General features: G+C 40.9%; 2 protein-coding genes across 6 annotated transcripts in view; one reads left to right on the top strand and one right to left on the bottom strand.

Annotated features, from left to right (window-relative positions):
• Positions 1–1,738, top strand: part of Myd88 (myeloid differentiation primary response protein MyD88) — a 34,888-nt gene extending 33,150 nt beyond the window's left edge. Inside the window, exon 9 of the mRNA XM_069303991.1 lies at positions 186–1,738. Coding sequence (XP_069160092.1) covers positions 186–542 — 357 coding nt within the window. The 3' untranslated portion in view covers positions 543–1,738. The remainder of the gene's footprint in view (positions 1–185) is intronic.
• A 5,091-nt stretch (positions 1,739–6,829) lies between these two features.
• The window catches only part of LOC123774596 (uncharacterized), a 50,635-nt gene continuing 39,305 nt past the window's right edge, over positions 6,830–18,159 (bottom strand). For all 5 annotated transcript variants that reach the window (XM_045768999.2, XM_045769001.2, XM_045769000.2 and 2 more), the window contains 2 exons: positions 16,198–16,312; positions 6,830–7,613 (listed from right to left, as the gene is read on the bottom strand). In XM_045768999.2, coding sequence (XP_045624955.1) covers positions 7,458–7,613; positions 16,198–16,312 — 271 coding nt within the window. In that variant the 3' untranslated portion in view covers positions 6,830–7,457. The remainder of the gene's footprint in view (positions 7,614–16,197; positions 16,313–18,159) is intronic.

The raw sequence follows: 18,159 nt of genomic DNA, 5'->3' as shown, positions 1-18,159 counted from the left end.
ATTGCTCCCTGCACCTCCCTGAGGGGGGCCAGGTTCTGGCTCGTGGTTCCCGGTAGGCATAACAACTCCTGTGACTGATGACCCCAAACTAATGTAGCACATATCAGTTCGGATAGCTTCAGGGAGCCTCCGGGGCTCGTCCAGAAAATGGCATTTCATTACATTCAAAGTGTTTTTTTCTGCAGACTGGCAAAACATCTTTCTCTGAAAATGAAGATAGTCATATAGAAACAGATAGTCAGAAGTCTTTACGTAGTACCAATGGCTACCCATGGAATGCTGATATACGTATACGAGAAACGCCTGCTGGACCTGTTCTACACCTTAACGCATCAGCAGCTTCAGGGGAATCTAGTGACTACACAGGCATTTTCCAAAGATTACCTGATGTACCTGAAACTTGTTGCACGAGTCCCATGAGCACTAGCAGCTCTGCCGCCTTGCTATTACCTGAGGAATCCACATCCAATCTACAGTCTTCTTCTAGGTTTTTTAAGAGAATTTTTAAAGGGAAACAAAAAAAACACAAAGTTCCTGGCTAAATCATTATAATTTATATACATCTTATTTTAAGTTAAATAAATACAATTATAAACTCTGAAACTGATGACATTAATGTGAAGCTCCGGCTTAACATCAGCAAGACTTCTTAGATTAATACGTTTAGACGTGAAATATTCATCTATTTTTACTCCAAATATGTTTTACGATTAAAATTATGAATATCAGACACTTTCAACACAACACGTTAGTATGACTATCATATTATTTTGTGCTTTAAATGTTTTATTGAGAAAACCCAGTGGACAGAGCTTTCTTTGTAGATAAACACAGGTAAAGATAGGATAAATATATTAAGTAAATTGTGATATACTGGATGTGAATTTTTAAAACAGCATAACTGTGTAATTCAGTGAAAATGTATGCCAGGCAAGCTTGAGTGTTCAAATAAACATAAAGAAGAACCTTTCCTTCCATTGATGCTGCTTTTGCTTAGGCCACAGTGAAGTAAAGTAGCACTTTGTGATTTACATTTTTTAAATTTACCATTATTCAGCATTTGCTGCTTTTTCATTTATCTTTGCCTAGTCACTTTCCATTTTATTATAAGTTGATGTATAGTGCTTTCAAAGGTAAATCATTTGCACATATTCACACTTTAGTGCAAGAAAGTGGTGACTTCTTTTGACTTCAAAACCAAACCAATTCTGTAGAATTTTTTAGACATTGTTCTAAGTGCTTCTTCAAAAGCATTTAATATTTGAAAGTGCTGTAGCTTAGTCTGTTTATAATTTTGGTTATGGCCACCCATCCAACTATTTCCCAAATGCAGCAAGGCATACGCTATTACCTCTGGCTGCATCACTTCCTATACGAAAAGATGCAGCCAGAGGGCGTACCCTGATGGACAGATGTATCATGGTGTGGTATGAACATAAAAAATATCATTAGTGGTATGTATAAGGGGTAATCTGGGAAGTATGTGTGACATTAGAATAATAGATAAAGCAAGGAATGAAAATGTCGTAAAATGATGTGGCATGCGTGCATGCATCTGTAAATCAAAAGATTTAGTAGAATAAAGGATGATATTTTGGACATGTTGAATGAATAGATAATACATTAGGAAATTGACCTCCACACCCCTCTTTTATAAAGTCAGTAATTACCTAAGTGTAGTTACAGGATGAGAGCTACACTCGTGGTGTCCCGTCTCCCCAGCACTCTTTGTCATATAACGCTTTGAAATTACTGACGGTTTTGGCCTCCACCACCTTCTCACCTAACTTGTTCCAATCTTCTACCACTTTGTTTAAAACGGTGAATTTTCTTATATTTCTCCGGCAGCTTTGTTTCATTAGTTTAACACTTAGACCGCGCTTAGACCTTAGAAAATAATTTAACATAAGTTTTTAAAACTTGCACAAACACTTTCCATTTTTTGGCATAATCAACTAGGCAAATGCTCCAACTTTGTCTAAATGATCACAATGTAACTTGAAAAACAAGAGAATCAAAATTAATTTTAAAATTGAATATTGAAAACTTCAGATTTTCAATTCAGAATAAAAAAATATGAACTATCACCAATTATTCATTTAATGTTATTATTCTCTCAGAATAGCATATGATCTTCATTTTCATCAAATTAGAATATAGGTTTTCAGTATAGTTTACTGTAAAAAATATCAATAAGGCATTTGAAATATGCAGAAAATTTAGACCAAAAAAATTTATAACTCCAAATGTATAAAGTTTATGAAAATTCATTCTGAAGGGATTGCAGAACAGAGAGCTGAGCAGACAATATGTCAAAATAGTGAGAATCGGTCAAAAACTGGAATTTTTGAAGCCACTCAAAGTTGAAACTCTAGTTTCAGAGGTAATTGAAGTTCAAGTTATCAACAATAAATAAAAGTAGTTTTAATTTGTTAATTTAACCCCTCAACTGCTTGGCTTCCAAATATGACCCCCCTCTAGTGCGCAGGAAATAAATTCTCTGGAATTTTTTTTTTTTTTTTTTTTTTTTTTTTTTTTTTGTCAAAAACCCTTCCCTGAGTATGGGTGTAGTAACAGAAGGTCGAAATTGTACGTACTTTAACTGCTATGGGGTCCATAAGTTTGCGCGTTATGTCACCATTCCCTGGTTGCCTGTGGCATACGCCCCCGGGGCTGGTAGGACGCCTGGGGGCAGGATGCGCGCGTTGCGCGAATATATTTTTGTTCATTTTTGAGCACAGTTCAAAATACATTTTATTTGTTTTTTCATGCCAGTCCTATGTATAATGAACACGTACACTATATTATGGCAGTAGAACATCCGTACTGTCCGAAGACACTGTGTTACGTGCATGACACATATGTACACATATGATGCACATATTTCCCCTTGCATCATGCTAATTTATGTATATATACAATCTGTTTACACACTACACACTATCACACACTATATACATTCACCATCAACACACTCAGAACTCCACGAGTGTCAGCTGCCACACCCTCTCTCCTCCAACATCCAGTGTTTCCCTCACTCCTCTAACTTCTAACTCGCCAACATTGCTCCTCCCACCATACTGTTAGTTTTTATTACACTATTTACACATGTTATGTATACCTATCTGCATGTTTTATTCACCAGAACTATGCAAGTAAGCCGATGTTGTGTCCAAACTTTACAGTGGCCACTATACACTGCATTAGAAATCACACAGCAGCCAGCAGACAACGCTACGATTACGTCACCTCCCTCATCAAAATAGTTCCTCCCAACATACTCCTGTTGCTGTTATTACACTATATACACACATTGTATATACCCATGTACAAATGTGTTCACCATAGCGAACCACTAAGCTAGTATGATGAGCAAAAGAAGAGTGGCTGCCACACACACACAGTGAGGCTACCTCGATTCTCTCCCTCACCACAATTCCTCCTCCCACAATACTACGCACAGTGCTCATTATCACCACAATCCTGCTGTTATCACAATACTGGTCACTAACTCCTGTAAATGAATAATTGACCACAAGTTTATTTTGTAAAGGAACCTAGGAAGTCGTTTGAAGATTCCTAGATGGACGAAATAATGCTGTGGTGCTGTGGCTAGAGCTGTGAACATCGTGAACAGCATTGAATCACTGATATTTGAACATTGTACACAGTCATTATCACACTCAGGCTCTTCTGTAATACTATCATGGCTAAATAATACTAGTTATATATATATATTTTGACATTATTAGGCAATGCTGTGTTCACAAGCTGAACAGCAGTGCCTTGAGCTCATGCTGCAAGCACCAGCCTTTGTTGCTCACTCAGTACCGAGGCTCTCACACCCGGAAATGTGGCCCACAATTTTTTTTTAAAGATGGCATCTGTTTACAAGAGCCTTAAGGAAGCTGATGTGAACCCCCATGTAGCCACGGGAGTTTTGAATGGAGCGTGAAAAATACAAATACCCGGAGGCGCGTTGCGCAAACCAGACGACGAACTGCAGGCGCGTTGCGTAGTTTAAGGGTTAATTCTATGTTTTAATTAACATTGTTTGGCATTTGGACTCGAATATGTGAAAGTTGTAGGTCAATATGTGTTGAAATGAAGTCGAGAAAAAATAACCCCTAAAAAACCCCCCTGTTCCTCTTCACCACCTTTCTCTTTATGTCAGTTTGTCTCGGTTACAAGATTTTCTTTCAGTTCGTCTTACCAATGTTTCTCCTCGTATTGTTCCATCCTTGCCCCCGTGGAGGGTCCCCCTTCCCAAATTTTGTACTTCCCTAACCTGCATCACTAAAGGTTTTACCCCTCCTACGGTCCTGAAACGCCTTTTTCTTGAGCACTTCTCTTCACACTCCCACTCCGTTTCCATCTTCATCGATGGGTCTAAATCTGCTGATGGTGTGGGCTACTCTGTTTTTCCTGACCATACTTATATGAGTCGCCTCCCTCCGGAGGCTTGCATCTTCATAGCAGAACTTGGCTATTCTCTATGCTCTGTGTCTCCTGCTTTCTCGTTGTCAATCCTCCTTTGTGGTGGTAGTTGACTCTCGTAGTGCCCTCATGGTTTTGGGGTCCTTTAATCTGATCCATCCGGTGGACATTGAGATTCAACATTGGCTGAATCCTTTATCTCCAGTAAATTTAAGTCAGCAGAGTTTTGCTGGGTTCCCAGCCATGTTAGCGTCTCTTTAAATGAGCGTGCGGATGCTGCCACTAAGGAAGCTATCCGCACTTGTCCCATCTCCTGTAAAGGTATTCCGACTTTTACCCAGTTATTCATTCCTCCATCCTTGCCCGTTGGCAGGGTTCTTGGTCTTCTGTTATTGGTAACAAACTGTGTACTCTTAAGGGTTGTGTGTCCCTGTGGCCTTCCTCCTACCACTGTAACCAGCGGTGGGAATCGGCTCTAGCTAAGTTACGTATTAGCTATACACGTTTAACTCACAATTACTTAATGGAGTGCCGCCCTGCTCATTATTGTCCAAATTTGCATTGTTCCTCTTACAGTCGTGCACATTCTTGTTGAATGTCTTGCTTTCCAGGACGTGTGTCTTGCTTTCCGACGGTCCCTCTCGGTCAATTGTCCCTAGATAGAATCCTTGGTGAATCGGATACTTTTGATATCGTTTGCCTTAGGCGCTTCTATTCTCGTATTGGCATCCTTTGTGATATTTAGCGCCCTCTGATTATTCCGCACATTTGGTGGTGCTACATAGTCTTCCTGGTTTGGTGCCTTCTTTTGATAATTACTTACTCAGTGTTCAGGATGTTCCAAGGATATTCTATGATATAAATATTTCAAGGATATTCTACGATGTAAATATTCCAAGGATATTAAACACCTTGGTATTTAGGATATTCAAAAGAAGTACATTAGTAGTGTAGTATAGTTACACTTACTAGTTAAGTACACTACATGGTTGGGGGAGGAGGGGAGTTGGGACAGGTGTGTGGGGGAATATGGGGAGGGTTTGTTGAAGATAGGGAGCAGATACCTGCTTAGTGTGGGGGGGGGGGAGACTGGGAGGGGGTGTGGGGGGGGGTCACCTGCAAGGGTGTATGAAGAGAGGCTTGGGCACAGGGTTTGACCCAGGCACTGCCTGGGTCAAACCCCAGCTAATCTCCCATAAATGGATTTCTACCCAGTCACTTATACTTATGTCTGTGACCATTGGCATGTCAGTGGCCGAACAACAACAACGAACCACATACACCTGAACATAACTTGTGCCCTTTGCTTTCCTCTTTTGACCATAGCGGGTGATCAGAAACAGTTGTGGCTAGGCTACGTATTAGCCATAAATGTTTCATTCATGGTTACTTGATGGGACAATGCCATGCTTCTTGTCATACTGCGTATGGTGGTGCACCTCGTAGAATATCCTCATTTTTAGAAGATCATAAGTCTTGCTTTCCAATTTCCCTCCGAGTCACTTGTCCCTCACTAAACTGGTGAATCTGATGCCTCTGATATTACTAGTCTTGTATTGGCATCCTGAGTTACATTTTAGTTCGTTTGAATATTCTGAACACCTTGGTGTTTAGGATATTCAATAAAAGTACACTAGTAGTACAGTACACCTTGTGAACATCTAGTAGTGCAGTGTACAACACTATATTAGCTAAATGCACCACACTGTGTGTAGTGTATATTTAAAATTAAAATAAGTGTAGTATACTTACTAGTATAGTACACTACACTTAAGTGTGGAAGACTACACTAAGTAATGGTAATGTCTTCTCACAGATATAACAACACAATATAAAAACCCACACTTATGTATTTGTGAAAGTTACGTAAAGAATTACACCAAGTCTTTCGCACTCTCCCGAGTACTTTATCAAGGTCTGAGTATGGGGTTTAGGACGAGACTTGCATTTCAATGACCAATCGATTAGGTGTTGAGATGTAAGTCTAGTCCTAACCACATACTCGGACTGTGACAAAGCACTCAGAAGAGAGTGAAGGACTTGGTATAAATCTTTATATGAATTTCACAAATACAGTACATAAGTATGGGTTTTTATACTACACTAAGTGTAGTGTAATACACTTAGTGTATCACACTACACTTAATATGTAGAATTAATCCAATACAATTAGCAAGTGTAGTGTAGCACTAAGTATGGTATGTTACATGTACTAGAGTACTACACTGTAGTGTAGTATATATCTTTTTTAATACAGAAATACACAGTTTCCAAAGAATCATTTTTTTTTTTTAACCTCAAGGTACCAATTGGTCTGGACAATTGCAGTCACACTGTATTAAATATAAAAAGTAAATATGCTGTGTTTATACATGGGGAAAAATAGAATGCATTGTAGTAAATATAGCCTTTAGTATTATCAATACATTAACTATCATAAGACAGAAAATAAATATTGGACCGAGATAAAGAATGCATTAAAGTTAAAAGATAAAATTGTTAAAAAAAAAAACTCATCCATTATTCTTATTAATGTACATTTGCAGGAAATTAGTCCTGCTAAAGGGCAACTGTGGCCTACAAGTTTCCCTTTGCTTTCATAAATCAACAATTTAGAGATTCACCTAGTAATTATATTGTATTGGCTACCTCTTGTCATGGTTTGATCAACAGGTTATCAAGCTCAGCCTCCAAGGGCTGCAGCTCCATATTTATTTATACAACAGGAGTTACCTTCCTTGATAGAAAAGTGTTCATTACTAAAAATATATCAAGATAATTTACTGTACAGGTATATATACTATAGATATGGAAGAACATTAACAGTATGTATGTACAGAAGTATTCTTCTGTATTTCAAGTTGTATGTATCTACTGCAGTATACAGTATATCGGATTAACCACAGGTCTTCCAAAAATGTTAAACACAAAACTATGCACTAAGGTCAATAATCTATTGTCAAGTTTGTGTCAACCATTAAAATCTGTATACAAATCTCTCATATTATATTCTTCCTGTGTCATAGAACAGGTTTTGCAGAACTCTGAGTATGATATATCATTGAAGCAGTAAAGTTGATGGTCCCTGCCAGAAAGAAGACTGGAAACCAACGCCCATGTGATGCCACCACCAGCTCTGCTGTTAATGGACCACACAGAATGCCAGGAATCGTCGCCTGCAATGAATTATCCATTCTAAGTCATGCATTTTAGTACACAAATAAGTATCTAAACAGGACACATGCTGTTGTTACTTAGTAGGTCAAGTTGAATTGGTGTAAACTTAAAATTAGTAAATTAAGACCCCCCCCCAAAAAATTGTTCAAGGTCAGTGTTCAACTCGATGCTTCCCAGTCACCCCAATTCTTCCTAATTTTCTTTACCCTAATATAAATCATTTTAACCACAATTGGAGCAATCTATATCTAAAAGTGTGTCCAAGTAATTATCAATAGAAGGCACCAAACCAGGAAGGCTATGAGACAGGGAAGTTGTGTGTGCTGGGAGCTGGGAGGGAGGGTGAGATGGGGAAGTTGTGTGTATGCCAGGGAGGGAGACAGGGAAGTTGTGTGTATGCCAGGGAGGGAGACAGGGAAGTTGTGTGTATGCCAGGGAGGGAGACAGGGAAGTTGTGTGCATGCAGGGGGGGGGGAAAGGGACAAGGAAGTTGTGTGTGTGCTGAGGGGGTGAGATGGGGAAGTTGTGTGTGTGCTGGGATGTGAGACGGGGAAATTGTGTGTGTGCTGGGATGTGAGACGGGGAAGTTGTGTGTGCGCTGGGGGATGAGACGGGGAAGTTGTGTGTGTGTGCTGGGGGAGTGAGACAGGGAAGTTGTGTGCGCGCTGGAGGGGTACTCACCTAATTGTGTTTGCGGGGGTTGAGCTCTGGCTTTTTGGTCCCGCCTCTCGACCGTCAATCAACAGGTAATTACCTAAGTGTAGTTACAGGATGAGAGCTACGCTCGTGGTGTCCCGTCTTCCCAGCACTCTTTGTCATATAACGCTTTGAAACTACTGACGGTCTTGGCCTCCACCACCTTCTCACTTAACTTGTTCCAACCGTCTACCACTCTATTTGCGAAGGTGAATTTTCTTATATTTCTTCGGCATCTGTGTTTAGCTAGTTTAAATCTATGACCTCTTGTTCTTGAAGTTCCAGGTCTCAGGAAGTCTTCCCTGTCGATTTTATCAATTCCTGTTACTATTTTGTACGTAGTGATCATATCACCTCTTTTTCTTCTGTCTTCTAGTTTTGGCATATTTAATGCTTCTAACCTCTCCTCGTAGCTCTTGCCCTTCAGTTCTGGGAGCCACTTAGTAGCATGTCTTTGCACCTTTTCCAGTTTGTTGATGTGCTTCTTAAGATATGGGCACCACACAACAGCTGCATATTCTAGCTTTGGCCTAACAAAAGTCATGAACAATTTCTTTAGTATATCGCCATCCATGTATTTAAATGCAATTCTGAAGTTAGAAAGCATTGCATAGGCTCCTTGCACAATATTCTTTATGTGGTTCTCAGGTGATAGTTTTCTATCTAGAACCACTCCTAGATCTCTTTCTTTATCAGAATTCTTTAAAGATTTCTCACATAATATATAGGTTGTGTGGGGTCTATGTTCTCCTATTCCACATTCCATAACATGACATTTATTAACATTAAATTCCATTTGCCAAGTGGTGCTCCATATACTTATTTTGTCCAGGTCTTCTTGAAGGGCATGACAATCATCTAAATTTCTTATCCTTCCTATTATCTTAGCATCATCAGCAAACATGTTCATATAATTCTGTATACCAACTGGTAGATCATTTATGTACACAATAAACATCACTGGTGTAAGAACTGAACCCTGTGGTACTCCACTTGTGACATTTCTCCATTCCGATACATTGCCTCTGATTACTGCCCTCATTTTTCTATCAGTCAGAAAATTTTTCATCCATGATAGAAGCTTACCTGTCACCCCTCCAATATTTTCCAGTTTCCAGAACAACCTCTTATGTGGAACTCTGTCGAAAGCCTTTTTTAGGTCCAGATAGATGCAGTCAACCCAGCCATCTCTTTCCTGTAATATCTCTGTGGCCCGATCATAGAAACTGAGTAAATTCGATACACAGGATCTTCCTGATCGAAAACCATACTGTCTGTCTGATATTATATCATTTCTCTCCAGGTGTTCTACCCATTTAGTTTTGATTAGCTTTTCCAATACTTTCACTATTACACTTGTCAATGATACAGGTCTATAATTGAGGGGGTCTTCCCTGCTGCCACTTTTGTAGATTGGAACTATGTTAGCCTGTTTCCACACGTCTGCTACGATTCCTGTACACAGGGATGCCTGAAAGATCAGGTGAAGTGGAATGCTGAGCTCAGATGCACATTCTCTCAGAACCCATGGTGAAACGCCATCTGGGCCAGCTGCTTTGTTCCTCCCGAGCTCCTTTAGCATATTTTCCACTTCATCTCTAGACACCTCTATCCGCTCTATGTTGTTCTCTGGAATTCTTATTGTGTCTGGTTCTCTGAAGATTTCATTTTGTACAAACACACTTTGGAACTTTTCATTTAATGTTTCACACATTTCCTTTTCATTTTCCGTGAATCTGTTTCCCATTTTCAACCTCTGGATATTATCCTTTACCTGCAATTTGTTGTTTATGAATTTGTAGAATAGGCCCGGTTCTGTTTTACATTTATCTGCTATCCCTTTTTCAAAATTTCTTTCTGCCTCTCTCCTTACTGCTGTATAATTGTTTCTCGCATCTTTGTATCGCTGGTATGTTTGGGGGTTTGGCCTCTTCCTATACTGATTTCATTTTTGTGTCTTTTGGTCTCTTGCCCTCTCACAATTTCTGTCGAACCAATCCTGTTTTCTGGTCCTGCATCTCTGTTTTGGTATGAATGTTTGTGTGCCTTCCTCGTATAGTTTTAAAAATTTGGCATACATTTCATTTACTTCCCTGCCTAGCAACAATTCTGTCCAATTACACTCATTAAAAAAATTTCGAAGTTCCCCATAGTTGCCTCTCTTTAAATCGAGTTTATCAACTGTTTCAATGTCCCCATTTTCTTCTAGATGATATCTTAAAGCATATTTAATGTCTAACAGGACGTGATCACTCTTTCCCAAGGGAGGAAGGTACTGGATGTCAAAAATCTCTTCTTCTTTCCTGGTGAATACTAGATCCAGTACTGACGGTATATCTCCTTCCCTCATTCTTGTGGCTTGCTTTATGTGTTGATACAAGAATGTCTCCAGAATGAGGTTCACAAATCTGCATGTCCAAAAGTCCTCCGTTCTTGCTTCATAGGCCTCCCAGTCTATTGCTCTAAAGTTGAAGTCCCCCAGTATCAACAGTCGTGATTTATCTTTATCTGCTTGTACAATAATATCTCTCATGACCATTATGAGGCCCTCTCGTTTGTCATCCAGTTCTTCCTTTGTCCACGTGTTGCTTGCTGGTGGGCTGTAGGCATTTACAATTATCAGGTTATCATCCTGATTCCAGACCTGCAATGCCATTATGTCAATATCTCGAGGGTTTTCAAATATTAACTCTTTTACCTTCAGGTGTTTTTTCACCAGTACAGCCACTCCTCCTCCCTTCCTAGTTTTCCTGTCACGTCTCCAAACTGAGTAGCCTCTTGGGAATATGACTTCATTTATTATATTTCCTTCAAGTTTCGTTTCTGATAATGCAACAATATCTGGGACCCTAAGCTGGATTATATCTTGCAACTCCAAAGTTTTTGACCTCACTCCATCTATGTTGGTATATACAATTTTCAGGAACATGTTCCTTTTCCTTTGCTCTTTACTCCCCCTTCCACTACTGATCTTGTTGCTTTGTTTTTATGTACCATTTCACAAGCTTTCCAGTCCCTGTCACTTTGTAAAAAAAAGAATTTCTGTCTTCTTCATTTCTATCCCCATTTAGCCGTTTTGCCTCAATTAAGTTCATTTTCAGCTTTTCTCTGTCTTCCTTGGAGAGGTCTTGTCTTATTGACCAAGATTTGCCAACCTCATCACTCTGCAGTTTCCTGGCATTTCTTAGCACTTCCATCATGTTTTTCACTCCATTAAAGGTCACCCTTAAGGGGCGGTTCTTTTCTTTCTCATATTTTCCTATTCTTCTAAAATCACTGACATTTTCCTTTGAGCCTTCTCCTAAACCTACTATTTTCTCTATGATTTTCATCTCTTCTGCCGCTCGGTCCACCCTAGATGAAATTTCCTTCTCTAAACATCCAAAAATGATTATGGACTTAGTTCTATCTGCAGTGTTTTGTACCAGTTTACTGTTGGTAACCAGTTCTTTCCTAATTGCTTGCCTAATTTCTGCTTCTTGTTGGTCATTTCTGGTTTTGACTTCCGAACACACTTCTTTGATAGTCTCTTTCTCTTTTACAACTTCAGCATATGTCGCTTTTATTTCTTCTTTATACTTTTCTAGTTCTTTATTCACCTCCTCTATGTGAGTTGTCAGTGAAGTTTCCAGTTGGAGATCCTTACCTAACTCTATGTTAGCCCTTAGGCTTGCTTGGAGTTGTTCACCATATGAGTCTATCTTCTTGTTTATTTCTTCAAAGTCACCACACTTCACTTTCCATGCCTCATTTTCTTTCACTAGTTCCTTGATTTGCTCCTCCTGATTTGTTACCTTGTCTGTTAATGCAGTAATAATCTTACCTTGTTGAAGCATACTCCCTTTTAGAGTGCAAAGCTCACTCCAAAGAGCTCCATTGTCCTCTTCTAATTTAAGCACTTTTTCTTCATACTTCTTTTGCATGTCCTCAATTATCTCTAACCTGCCAAGAACACCTCCTTTCCTTATATCTTGTGTTGAGAATCCTTTGAAACCATCATCTGATGGTGTGTCTACCTTCTCAGTGGGGGTGGTGGCGGCGGCCATCTTTGATTTTGTTCTAGACCAAAACAAACTTTTCCACTCGGCTATTTTCACTCAGTTTTACTTGTTTATTGTATTTTATTTGCTTTTACTCTTCCCTGAACCTTTATGCAACCCGGGACACCACTGTAGCCCTCAACCTGTTCCCAATACTTAGGTAATTCGATATTTCCAGGAGCTTGCTGCAGTGTGACTTCTGCCTCCTCCAGCTTCACCTTCCAACAGGTTTTTTCAGGTGTTTTCAGGTGTTGTTTTCCAACAACAAGGTGTACAGGTTCCTGAGCCTATTGGGCTCTATCATATCTACACTTGAAACTGTGTATGGAGTCAGCCTCCACCACATCACTGCCTAATGCATTCCATTTGTCAACCACTCTGACACTAAAAAAGTTCTTTCTAATATCTCTGTGGCTCATTTGGGGGCACTGTTTCCACCTGTGTCCCCTAGTGCATTTGCCCTTTGTGTTAATAGCCTGTCTTTATCTACCCTATCAATTCCCTTGAGAATCTTGAATGTGGTGATCATGTCCCCCCCAACTCTTCTGTCTTCCAGCGAAGTGAGGTTTAATTCCTGTAGTCTCTCCTCGTAGCTCATACCTCTCAGCTCGGGTACTAGTCTGGTGGCAAACCTTTGAAACTTTTCCAGTTTAGTCTTATCCTTGACTAGTTATGGACTTCATGCTGGGGCTGCATACTCCAGGATTGGCCTGACATATGTGGTATACAAAGTTCTGAATGATTCCTTACACAAGTCTCTGAATGCCATTCTTATGTTGGCCAGCCTGGCATATGCCGCTGATGTTATTCTCTTGATATGGGTTGCAGGGGACAGGTCTGGCGTGATGTCAACCCCCAAATCTTTTTCTCTCTGACTCTTGAAGAATTTCATCTCCCAGATGATACCTAGTATCTGGCCTCCTGCTCCCTACACCTATCTTCATTACATTGCATTTGCTTGGGTTAAACTCTAACAACCATTTGTTCGACCATTCCTTCAGTTTGTCTAGGTCTTCTTGAAGCCTCAAGCAGTCCTCCTGTCTTAATCCTTCTCATAATTTTGGCATCGTCAGCAAACATTGAGAGAAATGAATCTATACCCTCCGGGAGATCATTTACATATATCAGAAACAAGATAGGACCGACAGATCCAGCAGGTGTCTCTTGACCTCTCTCGTAATTTCAAACCCTTCCAAGGCCGCCTGGTTTACTTCCCTTTATCCTAGCACAGTGACCTCACCTTGTTCTATTTTAAAGACCTCCTAGAACCTCTTGTTGAATTCTTCACACACCTCTTTGTGAAGAACTTTGTATACCTCTGTATACCTGTCCTCACCTGTTCTAAGTTTCATTACCTGTTCTTTCACTATTGTTTTCCTCCTAATGTGACTGTGGAGTAGCTTTGGTTCAGTCTTGGCTTTGTTTGCTATATCATTTTCATAATTTTTCTCGGCTTCTCTTCTCACCCTAACTCACTCATTCCTGGTTCTCTGGTATATCTCTGCTTTCTGGTGTTCTGTTATTCCGGAAGTTCCTCCACGCCCTTTTGTTCAGTCCCTTTGCTTCCATACATGCCCTATTATACCATGGATTCTTCTTTTGCTTCTCGGATTTTCCCCTTTGGGCCGGGATGAACCTGTTTACTGCCTCCTGACACTTTTGGGTGACATAGTCCATCATATCTTGTATAGACTTAGCTCTGAGGTCTGTGTCCCAAAGTATTTCTCTTAGGAAACTTCTCATCTCCTCATAGTTCCCCTTTCAGTATGCCAGCCTTTTGTTTCCTAGTTCTTTTTTGAGGGAGAATTCCTAGCTCTACCCGGTACTCAAAGTTCAATACACTGTGATCACTCATTCCCAAGGGTGCTTCCATCTTAACTTCTCTTATATCCCATTCATTTAGGGTAAATATCAGATTGAGCATGGCTGGTTCATCTTCTCCTCTCATTCTTGTGGGATCCTTGATGTGCTGGCTTAGAAAGTGTCTTGTTGCCACGTCCAGCAACTTAGCTCTCTCTGTTTCTGGTCCTCCATGCAGATCTCTTCTTCTCCCAATCTATCCTTCCGTGGTTGAAGTCTCACATGATTAGTAGTCCAGATCCATTCCTGCTAGCAACTGAAGCTGCTCTCTCTATTATGTTAATGGTGGCCATGTTTCTATCATATTCCTGTCTGGGTCTTCTATCATTTGGTTGTGGATTATATATGACTATAATTTTTTGTCCTCCAGTTGTTATGGTACCTGTTATGTAGTCACTGAAACCTTTGCAGCCCTGAATAACCATCTCCTCAAAATCCCAGCCTTTTCTTACCAGCAGAGCTACAGCACCACTGCCTCTTCCTTCTCTCTTTCCTCATAACATAATAGTCCTGTGGGAACACTGCCTTTGTTATGGTTTTAGTTAGCTTTATTTCTGTGAGTGCTATTATATCTGGGTTTTCTTCTTTTCCATTTGCTTTATTTGTAATTCCATTTATGTTAGTGTACATTGCCTTGATGCTCACTTTTTTCTGTCCCTTCTCAAATTGCTTCCTTGGTGAGTGTTCCGCTGGTGGGGGAAGCTGTTCCGTGGGTGGGAGGATTTGTGAGGTGGATAACAGGGTCTCAGAGGATACTGGGGTGAAGGGCGGGGGGTCAAGTGAAGTGGGGAAGGGAAGGGTATGGGATGAAAGGGAAGGGGGAACATGGCAAGAGGAGGGGAGGGGTAGAAGGGTGGGAATGGGGTGTGGGAGACTTGGCTGAGCATTTGAGTAGGGGCAGGGAGGGTTTGGGGTAGGGAGGGTTTTCTATACAGAGGAGGGTGGTGGGGTTGCCCTCCCCTCTGGTGTTACTGGGTGACTGGCTGTGGGCCAGTCACCCCCCCCCCACCCCCACCCTCATCTCTGGGGATGTGTTGGGGGCTGTGATTTCCTGGTTTTTTCCTCTCGCCCTGCACTTCTTCCTTGCTTCTGCCGCCATGGCTCTCTCCTCCCTTGTCATGTCCCTCCGGAGGAATACTTTTTTTAATTTTCCCACATGGTGCAGTTGGTTCTTCCTTGTTAGAATCATCTCCTTTGTGTTCTCGTTTGCAAACACTATCTTTAACACATGGTCTTGGTTGTACCAAGGACAACTACTTTTGTCAATAACTTCCCTGTTGTTGAGACAGGAAAGTTGTGTGCGCGCTGGGATGTGAGATGGGGAAGTTGTGTGTGTGCTGGGGGATGAGACGGGGAAGTTGTGTGTGCGCAGGGATGTGAGATGGGAAAGTTGTGTGTGTGTGTGTGCTGGGGGATGAGACAGAGAAGTTGTGTGTGTGCTGGGATGTGAGATGGGGAAGTTGTGCGCTGGGGGGTGAGACGGGGAAGTTGTGTGTGTGCTGGGATGCGAGATGAGGAAGTTGTGTGTGTGCTGGGGGATGAGACGGGGAAGTTGTGTGTGCTGGGGAGTGAGACAGGGAAGTTGTGTGTGTGCTGGGGGGTGAGACAGGGAAGTTGTGTGTGTGCTGGGTGGTTGAGACAGGGAAGTTGTGTGTGTGCTGGGTGGTTGAGACAGGGAAATTGTGTGTGTGCTGGGTGGTTGAGACAGGGAAATTGTGTGTGCGCACTGGGGGGTGAGACAGGGAAGTTGTGTGTGTGCTGGCGGTGAGGCAGGGATTGTGCGTTTTCTAGGAAACAGCCAGGATGTGTGCTAGGACAGATGGAATAAATGAAATGTGGGTAGTGAATGTTAAAACAATTGAAAGCTTCAAAATATCAGACAGTGATTAAAGGGAAGATAAAGACCTTTTAAGCATAGCCCTTATCCTGCAATTACACTTTTGTAACTAAATTTAATTATACACACTCTATATACAATAAAACTTACAATTGTATTTGATATAGCAAATGTTATACCAGCATGATTGGGTGCAACATCTGCATGATTACTAAGATGACCCGAGGAATTGGCAGCACACAAGCCCATTGCCATGGATATCACTCTGAAAAGATAGTAGATTTCAGTTTCAATGTTTATAAATTTAAGCTTTACTTATAGAAACCCAGAGTTGAATGTACAGAAATGTTTCTTTCTGGTTGGGCCTCAGTGACTTCCTGTATCTGCTCTGAGATAGCTCCATATCACATCAGTCCCAGAAGTCTTTTAACCACTTAACTGCGCCAACAACGTATTCTTGGTCGGCGGGAAACTGCGCCAACCAAGAAAACTCATTTTGATTTTTCTGTACCCATTCTAAATGTGTGTGAGGTTGGTTGTGTACAAAATGGACTCTTAGGACCTCCAGTGAGAGACAGCGGTCTTGGAAAAAATTCCCAGAATGCCCTAGGGCTGCTGGCTGGGTTAGTTCTGAGTGAGCAACCATGGGTGGTGCACGCGCCTCTGGCTTCCAAACACCTGTCCGATGCAGTGTTGAAAGATGACGCTCTGTCGGTGAAATTCAAACTTTATTGTTTGAAGAACATAAGGGTCACAATATTGGTGAAGATAGGCGAACACAAAGGTCGGACGCAAGTGATACAGCACCTATGAGGATGATACAGCGAGTGTATCCAGTTATAGCTCTAGCGTCACCCTTGCAATCCTATGCTATCTCCAATTTATTTAGATGATACATAGATGAATCATTTTCTGCGTTCAGTGATGATGCATCTGATACAAGTAGCATAGATGAACAGTGTTAGTGGTTTCCATGGTGGTGTTTTCCATAGATATTTTCAAGAATACCTGAATCTCTTCCTGACTGACGGACACTCTGAGGCAAGCTGAATCTCTTCCTGTGTGGGACCATACAAAGCGATCTTTTCAAGACTACATTACAAATTGATCTTGTAATCTTTTCAATACTACCTTATGCTTTACAAGCTTGGCTACATACAACCTACAAGTACTAAAGTCAAGGGTGTACATGAGTGCATTATTTGCAAGCACACAGAATGAAGAAACAGGAAGCAAAAATTTATCTGTACCTGGTGCAACGGGAGCGAAATCGCACTGTGTGCCATGGAGTACTTCATTGATTATTACTCACTTCCGAAGTAATGAGTGTGTAATACAGTGTGTTACTGTGTAAATAGTGTGCGAAACTGTACATATTGTAATTTTAGTGAATTTTTAACAAGTAATATTGTAACAATAAACATTTATTGTGGACACATTACTGACACATGTATCACAGTTCCATGGAACATTTTGAACGTTCTACTGTATACATATTGTAAAGGACACAAATATGCATCATATACGATAAAAAAACAAATAAAACCGCATTGGAAATGCATAGAACAAATAATTGAAAATATATTTGTGGCAACACCCGGTGCTTGAATGGCCTGCGCGACTGTGTCTGGGAGATTCATGCACGGGCGACCAGGCCCTGATGACGTCACAGCGCACCTTGTCCACGTCCCCACAGCCAAAGTAAGTGGAATTGGGTATTTATTTTTCCACAGACATGTTCAGGGAAGGGAATTAATCATTTTACAAAGAAAAGAAAATTGGGGGAACACTTTATTTCATGCGCACAGGGGGAATTTCACAATAAACTCGGCGCAGTACGGTGGTTAAGAACTTGCCGCAGACCAGAACCATAACCTGGTCCACTCAAAGAAGTGCACATAGCAGGGGTTTATTATGATTACCCTCACCAAGGAAAGATCTGGAAAATAAACAAAACAACAATTGTAATGTTTACAGATACATGAAAACTGAACCAACAAACAATCTAACCAGTAGTCAGTTCGGACCTAGTTACATCTGGTAACTAGGTAGGTGGTAGCACTACCGGAAGCTGCCAACTCCTATGACAATACTTATCAAACTGGAGCCCTA

This window comes from Procambarus clarkii, chromosome 51 (assembly GCF_040958095.1).
Source record: "Procambarus clarkii isolate CNS0578487 chromosome 51, FALCON_Pclarkii_2.0, whole genome shotgun sequence".
Taxonomy (NCBI): Eukaryota; Metazoa; Arthropoda; class Malacostraca; order Decapoda; family Cambaridae; genus Procambarus; species Procambarus clarkii.
The sequence above is the reverse complement of the archived record's forward strand: the minus strand, read 5'-3'. Positions and strand labels throughout refer to the sequence as shown.